The sequence below is a fragment of the Zootoca vivipara genome, chromosome 4, assembly GCF_963506605.1.
Source record: "Zootoca vivipara chromosome 4, rZooViv1.1, whole genome shotgun sequence".
NCBI classification, from domain to species: Eukaryota; Metazoa; Chordata; class Lepidosauria; order Squamata; family Lacertidae; genus Zootoca; species Zootoca vivipara.
In genome coordinates, this window is record NC_083279.1 from 8133935 (window position 1) to 8156156 (window position 22222).

General features: G+C 40.4%; 1 protein-coding gene across 8 annotated transcripts in view; it reads right to left on the reverse strand.

Annotated features, from left to right (window-relative positions):
- Positions 1-22222, reverse strand: part of DACH1 (dachshund family transcription factor 1) — a 336068-nt gene that overhangs the window by 72421 nt on the left and 241425 nt on the right. For 7 of the 8 annotated variants that reach the window (XM_060273322.1, XM_060273316.1, XM_060273315.1 and 4 more), the window contains one exon: positions 21628-21762. In XM_060273322.1, the coding sequence (XP_060129305.1) occupies positions 21628-21762 (135 nt within the window). Of the gene's footprint in view, positions 1-21627; positions 21766-22222 lie in introns of all 8 variants that reach the window. The other variant, XM_060273318.1, reaches the window with a different exon arrangement.

The window sequence follows — 22222 nt, forward strand, 5'->3', positions numbered from 1 at the left end:
TTCAGTGTGGCAACAATTCAGTGTGGTCAGCAATTGCTACCTACAGGAAATGCCTAAAGGTAAAGGGTAAAGGGACCCCTGTCCATTAGGTCCAGTCGTGACCGACTCTGGGGTTGCGGCGATCATCTCGCTTTACTGGCCGAGGGAGAGGGCGTACAGCTTCCGGGTCATGTGGCCAGCATGACTAGGCCGCTTCTGGCGAACCAGAGCAGTGCACAGAAATGCTGTTTACCTTCCCGCTGTAGCGGTACCTATTTATCTACTTGCACTTTGTGCTTTCGAACTGCTAGATTGGCAGGAGCTGGGACCAAACAACAGGAGCTCACCCCGTCATGGGGATTCAAACTGCCGACCTTCTGCTCGACAAGCCCTAGGCTCTGTGGTTTAACCCACAGCGCCACCCGCGTCCCATAGGAAATGACTATGGGGGGAATTCATCCTAATGGTTATGCTTTTCATAAAACAGTCACAAATATTTTCATAAACTACAGTCCTAGGGGGAAGCTCAATATACTTCTCCCTTATTTGTTGACAAGATCATGACATCACCACTGACATCCCAAGCTATTGGAGAGAACTTTTGCAAATATTCTGTTGAGTTTATCACTGTCTTTTCTGTCTCTTTTTGGTAGTTCTCTTTGTCATCTGTCAGGCCCCCATCATGTTGGGCACTTAAGGTGAATAACCTAAAGTCTTTTAGTTCTGGTTACAGGTAGGTAGCCGTGTTGGTCTGGATCGAAGTAAAATAAAAAAATTCCTTCAGTAGCACCTTAAAGACCAACTAAGTTTTTATTTTGGTATGAGCTTTCGTGTGCATGCACACTTCTTCAGATACCAACTTAGTTGGTCTTTAAGGTGCTACTGAAGGAATTTTTTTATTCTAAAGTCTTTTAGATAGGAGGCAGATGGGGACTCTGTTTCTCCAGCAATTGTTACTGAACTGCATCTAAATGTCTAGTTAACTGGGGTTTCCTGCTCATTCTATTCATTCTTTTTGTAGGCCCAACAAGTATTTGCCCTGATAGAGCAGGACTTTTAAGGGTCTGACAGGCTATTGGGACTTAAATCTTAACAAGTGGCAGGTTCCTATGCTTGAAATTCCACCATACAGAACAGTCCTGTGGAAACAGTTGCTTGGAGGAAGTAATATCTGATATGGCACATTCATGGTTACACAACCAAGTTCCCAGAAGCGATTCATCCTTGCAAACCAGCAGCTGTAAGTCTCCCTTTGGAGTAACTTGCAGATTACCTGAGTTCTTTCCACACACAAAACAAACAAACCAGAACTATTATCCCCAAAAAAGTGGACAACCCCTTTGTACCTGCCCCATAATGGAGTGAGCTCCATTGGTTCAGGGTGAGTGGTCTTCCCCTCAATCTTCAGATTTTGATCCTAGACTTCTTAATTCTATCCCTGTTCAATGTGATTTATATTTCCCATGGGGGTTGCCTTGGGGGTCTCCCAGCTGTTGTCTCCCACTCCTCTCCACCCAGCTAGTCTATGACACCTGGAAGCTCTATAATGAAGCTCTGTGGGGAGGGTGTCCCTTAGCTTGGAGGCTGCCACAGAGAATGCTTTCTCCCAGGACACCAACACCTCATAGCTTCTGGTATTGAGATTCAGCCCTAATTCTGCTTCCAGAGTTATTAGCTTGTGCCCCCACCATCTTTGCTGAATGTCAATTGCCAACAACTTATTTGGAATAATTCCAAAACCACCCATAGAGTACCTGTTACATTAAACTTGGAGCTCACATTCCCCCTCCCTCAAAAAAATAATTAATTTAGAAGAAAAGCCCTCCCCCACACTTTCTCCCATGCCACAGGACCACAATCCAATCAGATTAAACCTTCAGGAATACCTAGCTGGTGCAGAGGAGAAAAAGTGCCATCTGGCTTCCAGGCAGCACTAGCACTGCCATGAACCATGGAGCAAGATGGTTTGGGTGTACCAGTGGCCAGAGCTGGATTACCACCTCAACATCATCACAGTACGTAGCAGCAATGCAATGCAATTGCTGGGAAACTAGATTCACAGCATAGCTTAGATTGAAAAGAATGAGCCACAGCAACCCTACCCTTGGGCTCTTCCACTATGGCCATGGTACAGTGGTACCTCGGTTTATGAACACAATTGGTTCCTGAAGTCTGTTCATAAACTGAAGCGTTCATAAACTGAAGCGAACTTTCCCATTGAAAGTAATGGAAAGTGGATTAATCCGTTTCAGACGGGTCCGCAGAGTACTCAACCTGAAGCGTACTTAGCCCGAAGCATGGGTGTAATTGGTTCCGGAAGTCTGTTCATAAACTGAAGCGTTCATAAAGTGAAGCAAACTTTCCCATTGAAAGTAATGGAAAGTGAATTAATCCGTTCCAGATGGGTACGCAGCGTTCGTAAAATGAAAATTCGTAAACCAAGGTGTTCATAAACCGAGGTTCCACTGTATCAGAAACATCCTGTTAACCACTGTATAGTGTGTCGTCTGAACCTTAAACTGTGGTTAATCTTAACTATAGCCTGTTTAACCGTAACCCATTGTTTGAAGGTGGCTTGTTGCAAACGAAGTGTAGTTAAGATTAAGTGCAGTTTAAGGTTCAGGAAACCACCATAAACTGTGGCTATTCTAAACTGGAAGGAAAGCTTCCCAACTGTTCCTGGTTGCTTTGCCAGAGGCAGAAAGTGTGAACTCAAGCCTGCTGCAGTTTGATCATATCACACTCAACTACTATATTTGAATAAGGTGTCTGAATATGGTCAATGTCTTCATTTAAACATTTTTCGTGTTATATCAACAGTAAAAACATTGGTTTCAAGTGTTACACGTTTCTTACTGGTTAAGAAAGGTTAACAGCTCAAAAAAGTTTTGATGTAATATTCAATGTTAATGTCATTATTTATTTTGTAGCCATTCTGTAGGAGACATTGAACTATTAATGTCTCCTTATATAGCATAAGAATAAGAAAGGGAGCAGGCTATACTTGCTTTTTGTATTAAATATGTTACAGAGACCACACATACACACACATACCCAAACAGGCTGGGTCAGGAAATTAGACATCTTATCTTTGGGTCTGTTAAAAAGGACCAATAACCCAGGCCTCCAGCACTCAGTGTGATAACTGCTTTTACAAAATGAATTTTTGACTTTTTCGCAGCTTAGCTACAAGTAGACACTATCAGTAGAACTGCATTTCCCTGCAATATGATGGAAAGTAGAAGATTTCAACATCTGACAGAAGAAAATGAACAGCTGATAAAACATCTTTGAAATGTTCTCTCGCTTCAACACATGCCTTTGACAATGATTTGCATTTTTATTATTGTTGACTTTCATGTCGGGACTGATGGTCAACTAAACATACAATGACTTGAAATATAGCTAATTATAAGTTCACCATCTCATTCTAGGGAGGAGGAAAACAAACCAAAATAAAAGGAAAACAGAACAATCCGTCTTAAATATTTTAGTCCACGCAAAATGTGAAAGGTTCATCTTATCTATTGTTTTTTCCTTTCCCAATCAGTAAAAAATGGATACTATCTAATGCCATCAGTCAGTAAGGAATTATGGCATGGGACTGAAACTTGTATCGGTACTGTACTTCAAAACCTTAGCATCATACTACAGGACTAAGAGTTTTATCTACCTGGAATATCCAGCAATAATCTACATGTGTAATCTTTTGCCACCTTTTCAGTTGGAGGTGCCTTCTCTGGTGCTGGGCTTCAAGCCAGGATGACAGACTAAAAGAGTTGAGGGTTGTGAAGGTTAGGCAGGGCTTCAGCAGGCCTACTGTTCAGTCTGAGGCGACAAAGATGGTCTTAGTGTGCTTCAGGGATGGTCAAGAACCAGCTGGTACAAGCTGACAGTATTCTGTTGCCTAGGTGCACCTAGGTGTGGATTCTTGAGAACTGGGCAAGCCCAAGGCATGATAGCAGGAACAGCTTATGTATTCTACCTCCCCTGCTGGAGGCAGTATTTTTTTTGAACACCGGTTGCAGGAAACTGCAGGTAGGGAGTGCTGTTGGGTTGATTGTGCTTGCCGGCTTCCTATGGGCACCTGATTGGCCGCACATGCTAGATGACATGTGTCTTTAGCCTGATCCAGCAGGGGTCTTCTTATGCTCAGTGTGCAATATGTAAGGGGTGGAATTGCTGTGCCACTTCCCCATTATAAGATCAGGAAAGCCTTGGCTTGGGGGAGCAAGGACCTGCTCAGGATGACTCCTCTGTTTTCCTGAGAATATATTGATTGATAAGCCTCTACCTTCTGAAGACTTGGAGGGTGGCTGTGAGTCAACAGAAGGAATGAGCTATTCCTAAAAGCAAAATCCTGTCAATTTTTGTTGTACAGTCTGCCTCCTATTGGCCTTAGAGGAGTATAATCCATCTTGCCGAGTAGCACCTGAGACAATGTGCAGAATGGTAGAATGTTTTCTTTTGCCACTGCAAATAGGAGTCGCGCAGAGTCTGTTAAGTCGGGTCGATGAGATTATTTTAAGGAACAAATGCCCTTTGCAAAACAAATCTCAGCATCTTAAGGTCATTTTTTAAAACAGCTCCTACAAAGCATACATCTTCTAATTGTTATGCAAGCCCAGTAAATGCAAGAACAAACGAAACATGTGAAGTCTCATTTGCATGGACTGGCTACATGGGCAATTTCTAGTAGTTAAAAAAACCACACACATAACTTGCAGTTATTTCAGCTTTCTCACCATGGTAGGTTTGAAAGCAAATTCCTTGGGAGTGAATGGCATAGAGACAGCTAGGAAGTAACAAAAAGACTCTGTGAAAGAAAGAAAAAGGGGCTCGGGGGAAATGGAAGTTTTTCACACTTAGAGGCAGAAAAGTCTATCTACAAAATTTGCCTTTGGTTTTTTTTTTCAAGGTACATTTCTTCAGGAATCATTGGCTAATATAGGGCTCTTGATGCTTCAGCCGAGGCTACAGAATAAGGCCTGGAATTCTAGTCAGAATCCGCTTTTTTGTAATTTGAAGCCATTGGTTTGTGTTTTAGTCTTCATGTAGCAGCCCCTTACATATTGGGAAATGGCTATCATAGCTCCTCTCAGTCTCCAGGCTAAACATACCCAATTCCCTCAATCATTCCAGATCATCATGGCCGGCCTCCTCTGCACACCTTCCAGCTTGTAAATATTCTTAAATTGTGGCACCCAGAACAGAACACAATATTCCAGGTGCGGTCTGACCAAGGCAGAATAGAGCAGTACTATGACTTCCCTTGATCGGGACCCTATACGTCTCTTCATGCAGCCTAGAAGAGCATTGGCGCTTTTTTTTTTTTTTTTTGCTGCTGCTGCTGCTGCTGCTGCTGCTGCTGCTGCATCACACTGTTGACTTGTGTTAAGCTTGTGGTCTAGTAAGACCTCTAGATCCTTTTCACATGTACTACTGGCAAGCCATGTGTCACCCATCTTATATTTGTGCAGCTGGTTCTTCCTGCCTAACCTTACATTTGTTCCTGTTGAAATTCATTTTCTTAAGTTTTGGTCCAGTTTTCCAATCTGTTGAGATCATATCCTATTGAATCCTGGTTCTGTCTTCTGTGGCATTGGCTGCCCCTCCCAGTTTGATGTCGTCGTAGCAGCCTGCTCCTTTTTTATCAGGTGCAGTAGGTACATAGTTGCTGGCTGTTGCATCAACTTCAACACTAGACTTAGTAGGAAGTTAGAAGAGAGGGTGTGCCTTTCAGCGACACATCTGCCCTGTAATCTTTTGTTGACCTTCTGTTTTGGCCAGCCTCTTTTCTTTTCCCTTTTCTTTGACATGGTGATTGACAATGCGCTGAGTGTGATAGGAGTAAAACAAGAGCTATAAAGTCTTATACACAAATGATCTAAATAACCAAGTAGCAAAGGCCTAATGGAAGAGAGAACACTACCATTGGCCAAGACATGGCAGTCCACAGATTGAAGAGAGTGGGGTGTTTTTGAATGTCCCCTTATGTTAACAAGCAAACAAAGCATGCTTTCCCCACTGAACCTTCCTATATGAAATATGTAGGAAACTTAACATATGAAAGGTTGAAGGCAGTTGCAACAAATATAGGGGAACATTCAAAAATGAAAACTCTCCCACTAACAGTTGTGCAACAGTTCAACATAAAACACACACACTACCAAATTTTCTACTGTGCTCCAAAGTACTACCTTTAGGCAGGTATAGACAACAGTATCCTGTCTCAGAGCTATTCTTCAAGTCCTGACTACACTGCACGACTGGTTCATTGTACCACGTGGCAGTCACTGTTTCAACAGATTGCAATTGCCTGTGCTGTCCACAGTGGCTGCCCTCTCAATGCCAGCATTCCTGCAGCTCATTTGGGTGAGGCTGGGGAAGGGAAAGACAATCGTGAGCTTGGGACTGCACAGGACTGGCTCAGCCAGAGCACCTGCACAGCTACACCTTTGCCCATGCCTGGCCCAGGGTTGGGAGGGTTTCTCCACGTTTTTGCCCCACTACATGGCTGCTACAGTCCCCATCAGTCACTGCTTTGACACGTTAAAACTTTAAAATGCCTTGTTGCAAGTGTGGTTTGGCTCTCCAGAAGTTGCTGATCTACTCCCACCATCGCTGGCTATTGGCCACGCTTGCTAAGGGTTATGAGAATTGTAGTTTAGCCACATATGCAGGGCCGGCTCTAAGGCAAGGCTGGGTGGCACAATGCGGCAGGGCGCCGGGCCGCCAGAGGGGCGCCACGCTGCTGTGCCCGTGGCAGCCGCGCTGCACGCTGCTCCCGCCAGACAGCCGCACTGAGAAACGGGGGGGGGGCAGGGCGCCGGAGGGATCTTCGCACCACGGCGCCAGATACACTTAAGACGGCCCTGCACATATGGAGCACTAAACATTTCCTACACCTTCCTTATTTAGTCTGTCTTGTTTTTTAAATAGCTCCATTTGTTATACTCCTCCTCCAAGAGGCTCAAGATGGCACCCACACATGGATTTTGCTCCTTCCTTGCTATCCTCAACAGCAACAACCTTGTGAGGAATTTAGGATTAAGGGAGAGTGACTGGCCTAAGATCACCCATGACTGAGCTTTGAAATTAAGGAGGGCTAAGGTTTTAGCCTAATGGTTATTTTGGACTTGTTATGTACCCTATTGAGCCACATAGGTCTGAATGCTGCAGTCCTATACACACTTACTTAGAAGTACTGCCCACGGAACTCAGGGGGGTTAACTTCTGAGTAGACCTCTGAGTAGGCTTGCACTGTGTAAGTTTGGTAAGAAGTATTGGCCATAATAGGCAACAATGAGAAGAGAAAAATATGTAAGCTACATTTAGAATGAAGTCCTTGCAAATCAATGACAACATAAGGCCACTGAGTAGGTTCAGTATTTCACTACTAGGGTTGCCATATGTCTGGAATTTACATAGCTGAGATTCGGCTGTTGAAAACAGTGTCTGGGCAGAAATGTCTGGGAATATCTGGATGTATAGTACCCAATGTTGGAAGTGTATATTTTGGCAAATTTCCTTAAAAATAGCTCAAAAACTTATTCTTTTTTGAGGTTTTGCAGAAACAGCTCAAACAACACTGCACTTTTTAAATATGGCAACCCTGTTCACTACTGGTTTCCCTGACTAATGGCATTGGTTCAAAGGAATTCGTTAATCAAAAGAGACCCAATACTTGAATGATAAACAACATTTAACCAGGAGAGATACAACCAATGATAAAACTATTATAACATGGTCACACTGTTAAAAAAACAAAAGAAAACATTTTGAAAGCTTATTAAACTTTAGAGCTAGCTAAATTTCATAACTCTTCCTCCAGCGTATCAAGAGCTAGAAAAGCTGCAGCAAAATTAATAATTTTCCCTGAGTTGTTCTACGAAACTAGAGAGCAGAGAGTCTTTACATCTGTGCACAGCACAAGAAACACCTCACTCCACCAATCTCCTCCTGTAACACTGCCAAGGTCATGGCCGAGAAGCCGATGGAGCTTTTCCACTTTGCTAATCTGTGGTTTCTGGAGTTTCTTAGGGAACACAGGAAATACTATGCGCCTAGTAAAAATCAAGTCATTTGTATAATAGTGGGGCAATAGTATCAAGTGTTCTGCACCTGTTTTACGCTGCACTCCCATAATGTCTGTGAAAGCAAACAGTAGATCTCAGGGTCAGATTACAAATTGGACTAGGCTGTTTGCTAGATTGCTGCTTTGTTTAACCTTTATGCTTTTGTTTTAAAGGGTGACTTGGGTGGGTGAATTGCAAGAAATAAGAGGCTTGTTCAAAGAGTTGTAATTATCTGTAAGGTAAATTAGATATTTTTTACTTTTAACAAATTATGATACAATTATTTCTCCATTCTGTCTTTTATCATGTTGAGATACTTTGTTCGGCTCACAGAGAATAAAAAAAAATTCAGATTATATGCTTCCTCCAAGCAGTATGATTAGAATACATAAAGAAATTGTTCTGCACCAGTTTTACACTGCACTGCCGTAATGTCTGTAAAGCAAACAGAAGATTTCAGGTTGAGATTACAATTTGGACTATGCTATTTGCTAGACTGCAGCTTTGTTTAACCTTTATGCTTTTGTTTTAAAAGCGGAATGGCTTTGTTTTGTTCGGCTGCAAGAAAGAAAAGGCCAGTTAAAATAATTATAATTGTCTATAGAGCAAGTTAGTCTACCTTCACAAACGATGAGACAAGCTCTTTTCCACACTGACTTCTATAAAGTTGAGATACTTCGTTTGACATGAATTCACATAGAGTAATGAACACCAGGTAGTATATGCTGTTTATAAGCTGCATGATGAGAGTACATATGGAAATAAATTCTGTTTCTGTTAGGTACTGTAAGCTTTTCTTTCTTGTTTATATTGCAGCTAAAAAAGCCAAAAGCTTTGCATGCCCTGCTTACAAACTCCAGGTTCTAGGTCTACATTAATTGTTCCTTTATAACCCACGCCTCTTCGTTACCTGACTTTCTTTTGTCTCTCTTTGTACGTTACAGGTGCTTCTTGTATTGCACACAACTTTAACACAAGCACACGCGCGCACACACACACGCACACAGAAGGTGGGTGGGAGGAGATGGGCTTGCCTTCTTGAAATATTCTAATTTGAATTGTTCAATGAATGCCTCTTGCCCTGTAAGGAGAGCAGATCTCTTACAATCTGAAAAGCAGCAGTTTGATTCTCAGCAGGCAAAATTAAAGAATTGACTGCATCTGGGTTGTAATAACCACCTTCCCCACAGTCAGTGGAATGACTATTATTATAGCAGGCTTGAATAAAAAATTAAAACAGATTGTGTGGTAGAAGAAAGAAAACAGCATTTCAGAAGGGGGAAAAACAACCCTAGATATTGCATACTTAAACTTAATTTTCTATGGTGCCTGTGTATTTCCCCCTCTATTTTAATTGCTATAGGTTATGAGACTCAGACAAGAAGCAAGACAAATGTTGAGCAAATATCTTCCGTTTATTGCTTAGGTAATATGCCTCTAACCTGACTCAAATACCCTTCCTGACTTGTTAAGAATGTGCCTCATCTTGCCAGAATAGGCTTTCATTATTTTCCTTTTGTTATAATTGTGGCGAAACCTGACCTCCTTAATATCCAAGCATCACACTTTCAAACTGTTGGACCACATTCACACAAATTTCAGTTTTGCAAAACTTTTACACATTTTTACCTTTCGTTCTTAATAAAATGTAAGTTAGAAAGGAAGGAGTAACTTCATTGGTAACAGTCTGTGTGGGTGGGGAACTGGGCACCACTCCACCAAATATATAATATGCAGTGAAGAACCATACATACATGCAGCCACTCAGTTTATGCAATTAATCTCGAGACAAAAGGAATTTTTGCACGTATGGGCTTCTGCATCATGTACTGCATGGGGCATCTTGTGAAGAGCAAAGGTGTGCCCCTGTTTTTGTACCACACATCCTCTGCACAGGTCAATAGTCAACAAGGACTATAGTTCTCTTTAGAAAATAGTAGGCATTTCTGTGTTTGGACTGCGGGTAAGAAAGCAAAGCTGGGACCCTTTTCCATTAATTTTCATTTGATTCTGCCTTTGCCAAAAACTTATGCACATTTAACTTCACATGCTTGGCAAAAAAATAAAATTAAGAAGGGGCCAAAAGTCCGGGAAAAACGATTTTGGCAATTCTACCCACCACTGTGTTCTAACGACGAACAATGTGTATATACAATGTGCTTTGACTATACACGATTTTGGCTTTAGGCGCAATCTCTAGAACGTACCCATGTAAATTGCCGTCTTGCTGTATTTCCTTATAGTTTCACCAGACTGAACCCTCCACGTCAAGAAGAAACAGGACAGAAACAACACATGATAAAGCATTCCCATGATATATTTTACCTTGCTTGCTTTTAAACATGTGAATGCAGCTGCGTTCTTAAACAGTAGCTTGACTTGCAATGAACTGGATTAAGTATCACTGCTGGGAAACAGTGCAAGACCCAGGTCACCCCAGACTGTCAGTACTTTGCAGGTGCTGGATTACAGCATTCTGTTGCTGAACTGCAACAAACCCGTAAAAAAAAATCTGTGGTTTTTGCAGTTAGGAAAGTGAAGGGAAAATGCACTAAAAAGCATGGGATAAATGATTGATTCACAGGAAGCTGTATAACCACAAGCAAATCAGGATGCATGAGCATATAATTTCCCCATAAACAAATCAGAACGAATGCTCAGTAAAAAGAGGGTACTGCATACCGTGTGAACTGTGTGCAAGCAAATCAACAGTTTGTGTGGAGGAGACCCCACAGTCAGACCCCAACACCCCACAAAAGATTTATGGTATTTTTTCACTCTGTATATACTCATAATGCTTTACTGCTACTTAATTAATCTTTCCAGCACTCTGGGACAGGAGACAGTACATTTTTTGTTAAACAACACATTTTAACTTGGGTGAAATCCATTTGACTTTCAAATATAAAAAGAAAAAGAGAAATATATGAAGTCAGATGATCACAAGGTGAATCCTTGGATTTTAGTGGGAAGTAGAACATAATTAACTTTTAAAAGGGGAAGACTTGAGCTGAGGAGGAATAATTAAGGATTTGATAAGAAGATGAAAAGTAGCTAGCAAAAATAAAAAAACAAATACAAACAAGCATGGTTTTTTTCCCTAGTGCACAATGTCTGTCTATGATCAACATAGAACAGGAGCACTGAGTCTCGGCGCAAGGGCTTGAAATGCCATCATAAACCATTTGAGATTTGCTCTCATTACATTACTACCTGAAAAAGCACACTGTAGTTATAAGCCTTGTAAATCCAAGGTTCTTTATCATTTAGCCTTCTATATACTAAAACCTTATTTGTAATATGCACTATATAGTGTAGTAGTAAATATTTCCAATTAGCTTTAGTGTCAGTAGTCCTCCAGAAAACTGACGCATTTATGTTAATATAAAAGCCTACATGGTATATTTTATCATGCATTAGAGATTTTAATCAGGTAATCTGCACGGCATCTGGAAACCTTAGCAGAGGCAAAGTCTGCTATAACAAAGGCACTGTAACAGTTCACCTTCAGTGAAGAACAATAATGCATTATTAAATTCACTTTCCTGCTCAGTGGTTACACTTAGCTGACCACAGCAAATTTGCTCTCTGCCTGGTCTTCACAAGTTGGCAGAAAAATAGATTCTGTCACATTTAACGGGTTCTGAAAATGACAGGATGCCTCTCTTGGTTTAACTATGAGCCATAATCTTTCAGAAGTAAATATAATTACAAATGCCTTTTGTCACATACTGCTTAGGAAGGGTATTATATGTGGGTGATTATGGCAATAGATATCACCAGGCTGCTTCACTGTCATTAAAATCAGATATTGATCATGTTACAGATCAGCACTATCTATGGGTTCGTGTGAGTGTGTGTCCTCTTGACCAACATGACATCATAATTCCTGTAATGCAACAAAATATAAAGTATATCAGATTCCTTGACTATATCACAACCAAATTCAGAGATCCTATGCCAAACAGCAATCTTTTTATTAATAACTGAATGCTTTCTTTTTTAAAAAATAAAATAAAAAATTTCCAGTTTTGTTTTTCAGAAGATGTGAAAGTTATCACACCCGTCACTGTCTATTGTAAGATTTATAAAACACCCATTAAAAAGCAATGATTGGGACTCAGGAAAGAGGTTACAGGCCCAAGACAACGGATATTATGCTTTATATTACTGCTGTTACCAGAGGTTCATTAACCGGGCAGTCCTACAAATCCCTACTTGGAAGACAGTCGGGATTACTCCTAGTTAAGTGTGTACAGGATTCTGGTATTAAAGTATTTGTGGCTCAGTATAAAGGATAACATTTGCACCACAAAGCCTGCAGTTATACATACTCATACTTTATAGGATTGCAACTGTAAGACAATTTACCGTAATACTGTTTTCTCTATTCCAGTTACATTCCGGGGGGGGGGGGGGGGTCTGATGTTTCACTCTTATTTTTGTTACACCCACTTAGTCTCTCGAGCACTTTCTATCTGACACACATTACTATTAATGTGACAACTTACCGGCAAGGTGCTTCCAAAGGCACTATTGGTAAATAACTCCTTTAACAGGATCTAACGCTTGTCCCTCACACAGTTCCACTGGATTCCAATTATTCTACTGTTTATGTTTTACTGCTGTATGACAAAGCAGCCTTAGTGCAAGGTGTTTTGATAAGCATGTAGTTCTCGTTGCTTTGAAACCTGCATGGAATTGTTGCAGCTAAAGGTTGAGGAGACACTTGGTGGCAGCACGGAGTCCCTCGAATGTTGGACCTTTAACGACAACCCACAAAAATGATCTCAAAGTATACTGTCTGCCAAATTCGGGGTTCAGCATTTCTAGTAATCTGGATATACCCAAACACGTCATAAGGTTAAGTGATGGGAATCAAGAGAAAAAAGGAAAGCAGAATTTTTTTTTAAAAAAAAAATCATTCAAATGTTCTGGATTGGGAATTCATCCAACTACTCAGTCTGGCAACACATCAACTTCTGCTGGCTTGATCTACCGGTACTGCCCTGGCCCACTGAAGGTCGTGGCAGACTTTTCAATGACTGAGTTGGAATATGTGTTTAGGTTTGTTTGTTTAAAAAAGGTTTGCTGAAGGAACAAAAATGCACATCTTTCAAGGGGAAAACTCATCACTATACCAAGAGGAAAATATTTAGTTTTTAGCATATTAGTCACCCATTTACACAGAAGAAAGTTGTGTGCAAACATATATGTACCAATGTTTTAGGAAACTTTTAAAAATATAAATGAGCCCATATTCTTAAAGCATACATGCTTTAAAACAGAGTGTGCATCCTACAAAAAAAAGTCAAATAAAGGACACCAAAAAACAAGTTTATTTTTCCTAATTTTAAAGCGTGAGTATGCTTTTTGAAGAATTAACTAACAGATATTTTGCATTCATCTCTAAAGTTTAATCACCACTTAGGTAGAGCTGTAAGCAATTACTTTTAAAAAAGCATCTCCATACAGAATATATTGCATATAATTAATTCAATGACTATCAGGGCTATAAAGATTAAATAAGAAGAGAAAGAAATATCATTAAAAAACAGCCATAGTCTAAAACTTAACTAAGCCAAGTGGATCCAGTGAACAATCCTAATTAAAGTGCCCAAGACAAACAAAGCTTGGACTAAAAGCACTAAAAACAATTGAACACTTATTTTATTAATCTAATGAATCATGTATCATATCATTACAGTTTTGTATATATCATTAATTTCATTCCTTTCGCTTAAGCCTTTTATTGGGATTACTTCAGTTATTAGTTGGTCTAATGTATTGGTTACCTCTAAATCTCGCTCTACAATCTCTTCTTATCTTGTTGCATAAACCCTTGCGTGTTATTCAAATTGCTTCATTTATTATGATAGCTTCCCCATGTAAATTGTGCTGACTGCTCGCCCTTGCATAGTCCTCATTAGACTAATGAAAACCTTCAAACGAAAAAAACTAAACAACCTGCCAAATAAAGGTCTGAGGTTATTATGAAAATTACAACTCTGGGAGCTGGGAGAAGCTCTGTTCATTAATTCATGCTCAGCAAATTGCTAACTAATTTAGTTGCACTCCTCTGCATTAATGGATTATTTTATAAAAATGTTTTCCACAGCCCAAGACCTTTGGTGCATGCTTTTGAGAGGCTTGAATTCTAATCAACCTTAACAGTAAATTAGGAATGTAATATCTAAATAATAATTGGGATGGCATATGGAGGAAAATAGTGTTTAAAATCCCATGAAAGGTACTTTTGGTTTTCAGCTTCATATGTCAATTTCACAGTAGTTAAAACAATTGTACTTGCTTAATATTCTGAACCTGTTCCATAAGATACTGGTAACAATGGTGATCCAAAAAATGTTCAAAAAGTTTCATTCACAAAGTATCCAAAAACGGCCTGATTATCAGATGCAAGATGCATTTCTGTAAACACAGACCAACATTCATTAATTAAAAGTTCTGGCTATTTAAGTGAACTTTTAAGGGGGAAACGAAACCTCCCAAAAAGGCTTTGAAACAGCTCCTGTGCAAAGTTATAGTAATGATGATCTATAGGGCAAATTGCTTGCATTTGATAATGCATTTAAATGGCTTATATTAGGGTGCTGACCCCGAGATTCTGAACAGTGAATTAACAAACAAAAGTTGGTTCGGTTACGTGTGGTTAAACCCCTGCCTCAACTTTACATGGAAGAACACGACTTGAAACAATATAGTAAATCATTCCATCAACTTGATGGAGGGATTTAAACTGCTCCAAGCATGGGAGACTGGGGAGCTATTACTGTGTTTCTTAACCCATAACATAATGTTGGGAACAAGAGCATGGAAGCATTTAGCCCAGTGAAAGGCTGTAGTGTTTGTGTAAATGTGAACAAGCAAGGACAGTAAGGAAATGTAGATATTAGAGAACATTTCAAGAAAGCCTATTTCCACTATGATGCAATTCCTCAAAATGAATTTTCCTTTGCTAACAAATTATCTCCCCAAATAAAATCCTTCACATGCTACAAAAATGAGTCTCTCTGGAGAAGACACTGGGTTGCTGTAGTGTGGTTATGTTATGTTTTATTTGTAGTGGTTTTTGAAATTCATAATCCTAAAAGCCCATTCAGATGTATACAGTTGATAGAAATCTACTGAGCTTTGTAGCATGCAGCTATTCTGCCTTCTTACTCAGATACCACACAGGGTTGAGTCACAAAACTATTCATCCAGCTAATTATCTCATCATAGCCTAGGTTCAGATGAGTATCTACCCGATTTCTACCAGTAAATCTGTGAATAAGCAAATGAAAAACTTCCTCTTGGTGAATGCCATTTATTAGACCTTAAAATAAATCTAAAGATCTGCAGAAAGGTTCTGCAGAAAAATATGTTGCATAAATGACTGTTCAAGAAAATACATCCTCCCAAATGTCTCTTAAGACAACTGAAAAGTGGATTCAGTTTCTGTGACAAATCCCCTTGCATGCAAGGAACTGCTAATCCTTCAAGAATAAAGGATAGACTTCTGGAGATTTAAATCAGCCGCCATGTGGCTATCTCTGTAACTTTCCTGTCTAGCTCACAGGTAGCTATAAAGGTGGGAAGGGAGCATCTAGAAAGCTATCTACAGTAGCTGATTCTTTTCTGATCCTCCCCCCCACCTGCCCTGTCAACTCTCCATATATATGCTAGTACTTATGACATCTTCTCCTGGAAGAGAACTGTGCTGTATGTTCATGGTCCCACCCATCCATACTTTTTTTCCCCAAGGCTTCCATGGGCACACAAAACTAGTGTATAAACTCTCTCTCTATAGTTTATTTAGAACTGGAATGTGGCATATACATATGAGAACCTCATCATAGCAAAGACATGGACAAAGCTGTGTTTGAATGTGATCTATGAGTGATGAACAATGTGCCAGGGTTAGCAAGCTAGAGGCATGCTGGTTTCTTTGTTTTTAAATTGTACAGCATGAAGTTTTGGCAGTTCAAAGGACATCTATGAATGTAGGTTGCAATCCCATAACCCCTTATGCCAGGCCGAGGGGGTGGGTGTGGGGGGTAGGCTGAGCAGAGGCTTCCTTCTGCTTGCTTCTGAGGGGGCAGCTATCCTCTCACCAGTGTTCCACTGGTGAAGACCTACCCCTTCCACTCGCCAAAAGGGCAAGTGGCCCACTGGTGGTATTGATGCCAGTGGGGCCTTGTCAAAAGCCCTGAAATGGGGTGTTCAGAGCATGGGGCTGAGCTGGCCTGGGATCTACTAGATCCTGAGCTGCTCTCCTAACTTGTGCCAGCTGGCATTGGGCCTGATGCAGAACTCCTACTTGTGCCAGCCTGGAGCTGGTGTGGGGATCAGGCTATAGCTGCCTGCCCTCCATCTTCTGCCACTTTGAGCAGCTGGGCAACAAATGCAGCAGTGGTTCTGCCACTCTGCAGAGCCCCAGCGATGGCAGCAGGGAGTCTGGAGTATTCTCCCAGCTAACAAAAAAATTGTGTTATAGTCATGTCACAGGGATAGCAAAATGGTATGGCCACCTTGCTCACGATACTTGTTTTCATTTTCTGTAGCCCTGACCCACAGGGGAAGAGTGCTTTGTACATAGAAAGGGGGGGGGAGGAGGGTACCATCTTTCAAAAAGTATAAAATCAATGCCCACGCCTTATCCAATCAGATATAGGTAACAAACAGTAGTAACCATTTATTGCCATTGTTTTCACTGGGAAGGAAGCATACTGAACCACACCAGCTCTTGGCATGACATAGCTCCCTCACCGCCTCCCCCCGCCTTCAAAGCATTGGGGGGAGGAATGATTGGGTCCGCCCTGGCCCACACTCTATTTGACTCAATGGTAGGGTACACAGTGTAGAAGTTACTACACAGAGGTGAAGAAGGGGGTATCCAATATCACAAGTTCTCTGCCCTCAGAGAGGGAGATCTGATGCTTACTATAGCCCCTGGGATAGGACTGCAAGGTAAAAGTAATTATCATGCATTTAGAAGATTGAGCTGTCTTATTAATTCAAATAACCTCCAAGGTTATTTCTGGAGTCATCCTGCTATTAATATTTTCTTTACTCACTGAGTAAAGACTGTGTGTTACTATCAGAAGACTGTGTGCAGATATGCTGAATTAGTTGGAGATATTACGGTAGCAAAATAGTTTGCTGAGATTCTTAACAGGAAACGGAAGAAAGGGATGAGATAATAAGTCATTAAAAGCACTGAAGTTTCTTTCTTTTTTCCTTTTTGTGTATTCAGGAATACTTTTTGCCTTAGGACATATTTTGATTTAGTTATGTAGAATTCCATTATGCCTCTCTAGGCTCACATGAGGTCTATTTGCGTAAACAAAGGGAATTCTCTGGGATTTTAAACTGAAGGTTTATGATAAGATGCATCTGAATCAAGTATTGTTAATAGTCTATAACAGCATATTATTGGTTGTTGAGGGGAAAAAATCTCAAAACAAAAAATCCACCGAGTTCTGGCTTTAAATATCAATTGTTAATAAGTTTGTGATTATTCTCCCCCGCCCCCTTAACCTGGAAGTTAAACCATTATACAATTTTAAGCTAAGAAAGATCCTTCTGATTAGAATCTCAAAAATATTCAGTATAAAGTAAAGAGTGACATTCAGGGTTCGTTTACCATTGATGCCATTTTAGGAAATATAAACAGATGCAGATAAAAGTGTGTGTGTGTGTGTGTTATTACCCTATTAAGTGCAGTATCTCTGTAAAAATATGGTGGTCGGGGAAGTTTTCAAAATTATACAATTTAGATCCAATATTCATTCTCCCATGAACATTGTTTTGCTGATGATTTGCAATAACGCCTAAACTACCACTATGGCACTGCATATTTTCTGTCTGGCAGTATTTTTAAATTATGGAATCATAGAATCGTAGAGTTGGAAGGGACCCTGAGGATCATCTAGCCCAACCCCTTGCAATGCAGGAATATGCAGCTGTCCCATACGGGGATCGAACCTGCAACCTTGGCATTATCAGCACCACACTCTAACCAACTGGGCCATCCAGGCTCTAATTACTATCTAATACAGTAAGAATAATAAGTAATATCTAATACAGGCTATACCAGAAACCTAAAAAGTAGATAGCTGTTTTGACGATTACTGATGTCTAATATGCACATGGTCTCCACTTTAATTTAAATAACTTTTGCAGATACTGACAGTGTACCAAAGAGTGAAAAATTAAAGGAAATAAGTACATAAAAAGGTAAAGGTATCCCTGACCATTAGGTACAGTCGTGGATGACTCTGGGGTTGTGTGCTCATCTCACTCTATAGGTCGAGGGAGCTGGTGTTTGTCCGCAGACAGTTTTTCTGGGTCATGTGGCCAGCATGACTAAGCCACTTCTGGCGAACCAGAGCAGCGCATGGAAACACTGTTTACCTTCCCACCACCTATTTATCCACTTGCACTTTGACGGGCGTTCGAACTGCTAGGTTGGCAGGAGCAGGGACTGAGCAACGGGAGCTCACCCCGTCGCAGGGATTCGAACTGTCGACCTTCCAATCAGTAAGCCCTAAGGCTCAGTGGTTTAGACAGCGCCACATACATAAGGACAATAAATTGCATTTCCAATGCACGGAGCAATGCATAGAACTCTTAAAAGATTCTCCCGGCATCTACAATTGATTACACTACTTAGTTGCAGATGGACAATTATACCAAGGTATCCTTGGGCCGTGGTGGATGGTAGCACCCGGGGGGGGGGGAGTCCTGCACACGGGCCTGTGTTGTTCTGATTTCACAAGGCTGTGGAACGCGGTGAGTTATTGAGAAGGAGGGGGGCAAGTCAGTGCGGAGCTCAGCATGGTGAGGGCTCAGTGCTGGGAACATTGGATTGGCTTCCCTACTGTACTTGCACCATTCATAGCTCCCGACTGCCTTGCCGCTCCCCCTCTTGATGTGTGGCATTGGGAAGTCAATTCAAGAGAGCAACATGGCCCCAAACCAGCCACTCCTGAAGGCCGAGAATCCCAGCAAATGATTCTGCTCCTTATGGCGGTGAGCATATGATAATACGACGTGGCAGCTTGCTACGCAATCATATCTCAAAATCTGCCCCCTGAGATGCTTACATCATGCTTTCTAATGACAGGGGCAGCTCAGCTTGGAGATCTGACACAGGTACATGTGAGCAACAGCCTAGAACTGGTGTGATATACTTAAGATTTAATTGCAGGGGAATCTACTAACAAAAAAATTATGAAACAAATACACTTCTGTAAACCACCTATTTAACTGGTTAAAATCCACAGGTATCTTTGACTCAGTGTGACTGGATAATAACAATTTTAAATGTAAAGGAGAAAAAAACATTTTCGTAAAATCATTCAAATCAGCAAAAACCTTGCCTACTTCAGGAGATGTGAAGGTGATAATAGAATACTTTTCTCCTGAACTATATTTCACTATTATGCCTACTGTCTTAAACAATTTTTTTTAACATACTGCAGATTATAAATTGTCCCTTTTCTGAAATTTAAGAATACTTGAATAAAAAAGGAGGAGGAGAAGCATGGATAGGAGAGGCAACTTCAAAAGGAGGTTTTGAAACATCTCACGGTTGTAATTATTAAAAGTCATTTTAGCTCTGATTGATGGATTAGCACAAATATGTCTTGGAAGAAAACACAAACGCTTAATGACTAAGGCTCAAAATTCCATGGTTTTTATTTTAAAAAAATAGAAAAGGGATGCAAACAAGGCATTTTCCATCCTAAAAATATAAATGCCTGAATCTATTTTGTTTGCATTTGTTTCTCCACTTGTAATAATGATTAATGATTTTGAATGATTAAAGGTGGTCAGAAACAAAATTGCATATCTGAACTGCAGGTCCATAATGATGCAAACAGATAATTACTATCTCTGCAAATATCTAAGTGAAATTGCTTGTTTTAATACAGGTAAGCCTGGCCTAAAAGTTGCAGGGCTGGCTCAGGAGATTTGATAAATGCAGTCATGACAAAAAACAATTTTTAATTTAGTATACCCTATAAATCTAGATAACCCATGAATATTTACATCTAATCCAGTAGCCAGAAAGAGAGAGGGTGTGGGGAGGTGTTTGGATGAAGGAAGGGGGACCAAAGAAGGCTGTGACCTAAACAATTACTGCAGAAGAAAAAGAACTCAGCAATTTCATCTAGTTAAGCTCATTACTGAAAAATGATATACATTTGGGACACTTTTAAGAACCATTAACAAGTTCCATTTTTAATGGAAATAATGCAAAATTTCCAACTGTTTCACAGGGAGTCTACTGAAATTTAAGAAGATGGCATGCATGCACATTTACACCAAAAACTTGAACAGGCTGGAGGAGGGGCAGGGAGAGAGATCCCCTCAAAATTCAAAAACAGGTCTGTTCATATTGCACTCTCAGCATGGATATTGTTTGGAGGGTCTAAGTGGGGCACATGCAAGAAGCCATAACAGGTTGTGTGCGCAATGAACCAAAATTAATGATTTGTATAAAAGAAATGTTGTTCTCATTAATTTTTAGTGTAATCTTATTAAAGATGCCACCTGTCCAGAATGGAAGTGTCCAGATTTTAATTCACTTCCCATATCTCACAGTAGTTGCACAGGACAGAGCTGGGAACCTTTTGTATCTATTAAAACGATACCACAAAAAATATGTCCTCTTTTAAAATCTTTACTGCTGCAGCAATTCCATGCAGATGTACTATAGCATTGCCACCAAGCTGTCGCCTTTGAGTTGAACCTCTATCATCTCATTATCCTTCAGTTCCACAGAGGTTGCTATATATCTATATATCAGGTACACAAAATCATAGTCTGTATTTGTCTAATTTAAATAATAATAATAATGTTGGTTAATGTTTCCTGTGCCGAAGGAAGGTACTGAACAAGTCTATATAAACCAAATGAGAAGATGGCACACTAATCAATAGAAATACTAATAGACATTAATCTGGCTCATACACTTTCAGTCAGATGGCTGATTAAATTTAAAATAAATTACATGATATCCGCCAGTCTCATTTTACACTATTAACAGTTGCAGGAGCTAAGTAATTTAGTCCCTCTTCCTTCCACACACATGGCCATCAACAGTTATCTCATAGTGGTTGACTTTAAGCGACTGTTTCTTTGATCAACTACAGACACACAGCAATTATATAAAATAATTTCTTAATAAAATATTTCTAAAGAACAGGCACTAAGACATGGAACAGATAAGGGCTACATTTTTCACATCTGCATTTTATTGAGAGATTTAAATCATTTTCCTCCTCTTTATGGTGCCATTATTAAATAATTTCAACAATTTAATTTTTACCCTATTAAAATAATTAATGTACTACATGAGCATATACACCCACACACAAAAAGAATTATGTTATCTTCTGGGAGAGACAGGAAGCTGCCTTTTCCCCTCCACCAGTGCTTTCAGTCGAGTACCAACACAAGGATTAACACAAAGAACCAGCATCACTAGTATTAACGATGCCTGGAGTATAATATTTGTTCCTTTTCAGCAACAGAACAGAGAGTTAAAACAACTGCCTACCTTTCTCCATGTGCATTCTTTTAGAATCATGTCCGCTATCATGGCCAGCCAGGTCACCTTCTTTTGGACCAGGTAGGACATTCGGTGATAAGCCCATCAACATCTGGTTCATGGACAGGCCATTCTGATGGACAGCTGCTAGCACCAAACAGATAAAACAAAAAAACCGAAAAGAAACATATTACTACTAGTAAATTTCATGATAGCTTTGTCAAACAACATCGTTTCTGCCTATTTATGAGGAAGTGCCAGTTCCAGGAAGCCCCCAGACTAAGAACCTCCTCCTTCAGGGACAGCACAACCCCATCCAAAGCAGGCAACTGACCAATTATCAGGACTCACCCACAACACCTCTGTCTTGCCATAATGCAGGCTTATAGTTTATTGGCTCTGATCCAGATTACCACTGAGTCTAGGCGAAGGCTGAAAACTTGCATCGCCTATGCTGATTCAGACGTTACAGAGGAACAGAGCTGGGCATCATCAGCCCTAGGCATAAGCAGATTGTTTGAGGCATACTGGTGACCTTTTGCTCCAAATCCCCCAATGAGTGCTCGCAAAAGCATGATACCCTGAAGCACCCCACAACATGACT